General features: G+C 41.3%; 1 protein-coding gene across 1 annotated transcript in view; it reads right to left on the reverse strand.

Annotated features, from left to right (window-relative positions):
* The window catches only part of LOC110003829 (dystroglycan 1-like), an 18,677-nt gene extending 17,008 nt beyond the window's left edge, over window positions 1–1,669 (reverse strand). The window contains 1 exon segment of the mRNA XM_065957963.1: window positions 1,641–1,669. Within this exon segment, the coding sequence (XP_065814035.1) occupies window positions 1,641–1,669 (29 nt within the window).
* Window positions 1,670–4,052: the final 2,383 nt, after the last annotated feature.

Genomic DNA, 4,052 nt, shown 5'->3' on the forward strand with positions numbered 1-4,052 from the left:
GTGTCTGTCTGTCTGTGTATGTGTGTGTGTGTGTTGTGTGTGTGTGTGTGTGTGTGTGTGTATATATGTGTGTGTGTATATATGTATGTGTGTGTGTGTGTGTGTGTCTGTCTGTCTGTCTGTCTGTCTGTGTGTGTGTGTGTTGTGTGTGTGTGTGACAGACAGGACAGACATGACAGGACAGACACACAGACAGACAGACAGACACAGACACAGACAGACAGACAGACAGACACACAGACACACACACAGACAGACAGACACACAGACAGACACACAGACAGACAGACACACAGACAGACAGACAGACAACACAGACAGACAGACAGACAGACAGACAAGACAGACAGACAGACACACAGACAGACACACAGACAGACACACAGACAGACAGACACACACACAGACAGACAGACAGACAGACAGACAGACACACAGACAGACACACAGACAGACAGACAGACAGACAGACAGACACACAGACAGACAGACACACAGACAGACAGACAGACAGACACACAGACAGACAGACAGACACACAGACACACAGACAGACACACAGACAGACACACACACAGACACACACACAGACACACAGACACACAAACAGACAGACAGACACACAGACAGACACACAGACACACACACAGACAGACAGACACACACACACACACACACAACACAGACACACACACACACAGACAGACACACACACACACACATATATTCACACACACACACACACACACACACACACAACACAGACAGACAGACAGACAGACAGACAGGACAGACAGACAGACACACAGACAGACAGACAGAACAGACAGACACACACACACACACACACACACACACACACACACACACACAGACAGCAGACAGACAGACACACAGACACACACAGACAACACCAGACACACAGACACACACACAGACAGACAGACAGACAGACAGACAGACACACAGACAGACAGACAGACAGACAGACAGACAGACACACAGACACACAGACACACAGACAGACACACAACAGACACACAGACACACACACAGACAGACAGACACAACAGACAGACACACAGACAGACAGACAGACAGACAGACACACAGACACACAGACACACAAACAGACAGACAGAAAGACACACAGACAGACAGACAGACAGACACACAGACAGACAGACAGACAGACACACAGACAGACACACAGGACACACAGACACACAGACACACAGACACACAGACAGACACAGACAGACACACAGACAGACAGACAGGACAGACACACAGACAGACAGACAGACAGACAGACACACAGACAGACACACACACAGACAGACAGACACACAGACAGACAGACACACAGACAGACACACAGACACACAGACACACATAACTCAGCCTTAAAGTTTCTCTCTCTCTCAAACTAATCCAAGATGGCGCTGCTGGGGATAAACTCCCCTTTCATGTTTGAGCCGGAGGTCACAGCCCTCCCTCTCTTTATTTCTTTTTGTTCACTCTCTCTCTCTCTCTCTCTCCTCCTCCTTTACGTCTGTCAATCTTTTTCCAAACATGTCCTCCCCTGTCCTCGAGAGAATTAAGGGTACGCCACACCTTCTCTCTCAAAAATCCAAAACCTTTCAGGCTTCTCTCCCCCCTCCTTCATCCTCGCCCACTCCCCTTCAAAACACAGCCATCTATTCATGGAGGGGACAATAGACTAAAGACGGGGGGGCTGCAGGATAAAGGCGCTCTGTCAGCTCAGAGAGAGAGAGAGAGGACGGAAAGATAGCATTACATCCCCCCCTACTCGCCCACGAGACACACTCCACCCTCCTCAATATATAATAATATAAATATGATATAAAAATAATAATATAACATAACATAACATAATAATATAACATAATAAAATAATAAGAATAACATAACATAATAATAACATAACATAATAATATAATAACATAACATAACAATATAATAACATAACATAATAATATAACATAATAATATAATAACATACATAATAATATAACATAATAAATAATATAATAACATAACATAATAATATAACATAACATAATAATATAATAACATAACATAACATAAAATAACATAATAACATAACATAATATATAACATAACATAACATAATAATATAACATAATAATATAACATAACATAATAATATAATAACATAACATAACATAAAATAACATAATAACATAACATAACATAATAATATAATAACATAACATAACATAATAATATATAACATAACATAACAATAAACATAACATAACAAACAAAACATAACATAACATAATATAATAATATAACATAACATAATATAATAATATAACATCATAAAATAATATAATAACATAACATAATAATATAATAACATAACATAATAATATAATAACATAAACATAACATAACATAATAATATAATAACATAACATAATAATATAATAAACATAACATAACATAAAATAACATAATAATATAACATAACATAACAAAACATAACATAACAAAACATAAACATAACATAACATAACATCATATAATACAATATACTGAACAACACAGAAATCTGTAACGTCTGCAGGTAAACAGACTGTAACGTCTGCAGTGGGTAAACATACTGTAACGTCTGCAGCGCGGGTAAACAGACTGTAACGTCTGCAGCGGGGTAAACAGACTGTAACGTCTGCAGGTAAACAGGCTGTAACGTCTGCAGCGGGGTAAACATACTGTAACGTCTGCAGGTAAACAGACTGTAACGTCTGCAGCGGGTAAACACACTGTAACATCTGCAAGGTAAATAGGCTGTAACGTCTTGCAGCGGATAAACATACTGTAACGTCTGCAGGTAAACAGACTGTAAACGTCTGCAGGTAAACAGACTGTAACGTCTGCAGGTAAACAGGCTGTAACGTCTGCAGGTAAACAGACTGTAACGTCTGCAGCAGGTAAAACAGACTGTAACATCTGCAGGTATACAGACTGTAACGTCTGCAGCAGGTAAACAGACTGTAACGTTTGCAGCAGGTTAAACAGAGTGTAACGTCTGAAGCAGGTAAACAGGCTTGTAACAGTCTGCAGCAGGTAAACAGACTGTAACGTCTGCAGCAGGCAAAGAGACTGGTAACGTCTGCAGCAGGGTAAACAGGCTGTAACGTCTAGCAGGTAAAGAGACTGTAACATCTGCAGGTCAACAGACTGTAACGTCTGCAGCAGGTAAACAGACTGTAACGTCTGCAGGTAAACAGACTGTAACAGTCTGCAGGTAAACAGGCTGTAATGTCTGCAGGTAAAACAGACTGTAACGTCTGCAGGTAAAGAGACTGTAATGTCTGCAGGTAAAACAGACTGTAACGTCTGCAGGTAAAGAGACTGTAACGTCTGTTGGTAAACAGGCTGTAACGTCTGCAGGTAAACAGACTGTGTAACGTCTGCAGCAGGTAAACAGACTGTAACGTCTGCAGCAGGTAAACAGACTGCTAACGTCTTGCAGGTAAAGAGACTGTAACATCTGCAGGTCAACAGACTGTAACGTCTGCAGCAGGTAAACAGACTGTAACGTCTGCAGGTAAACAGACTGTAACGTCTGCAGGATAAACAGGCTGTAATGTCCTGCAGGTAAACAGACTGTAACGTCTGCAGGTTAAAGAGACTGTAATGTCTGCAGGTAAACAGACTGTAACGTCTGCAGGTAAAGAGACTGTAACGTCTGTTGGTAAACAGGCTGTAACGTCTGCAGGTAAACAGACTGTAACGTCTGCAGCAGGCAAACAGACTGTTAAGTCTGCAGGTAACCAGACTGTAAGGTCTGCAGTAGGTAAACAGACTGTAACGTCTGCAGCAGGTAAACAGACTGTAACGTCTGCAGGTAAAGAGACTGTAACATCTGCAGGTCAACAGACTGTAACGTCTGCAGCAGGTAAACAGACTGTAACGTCTGCAGGTAAACAGACTGTAACGTCTGCAGGTAAACAGGCTGTAACATCTGCAGGTCAACAGACTGTAATGTCTGCAGGTAA

This window comes from Labrus bergylta, chromosome 8, assembly GCF_963930695.1.
Source record: "Labrus bergylta chromosome 8, fLabBer1.1, whole genome shotgun sequence".
NCBI classification, from domain to species: domain Eukaryota; kingdom Metazoa; phylum Chordata; class Actinopteri; order Labriformes; family Labridae; genus Labrus; species Labrus bergylta.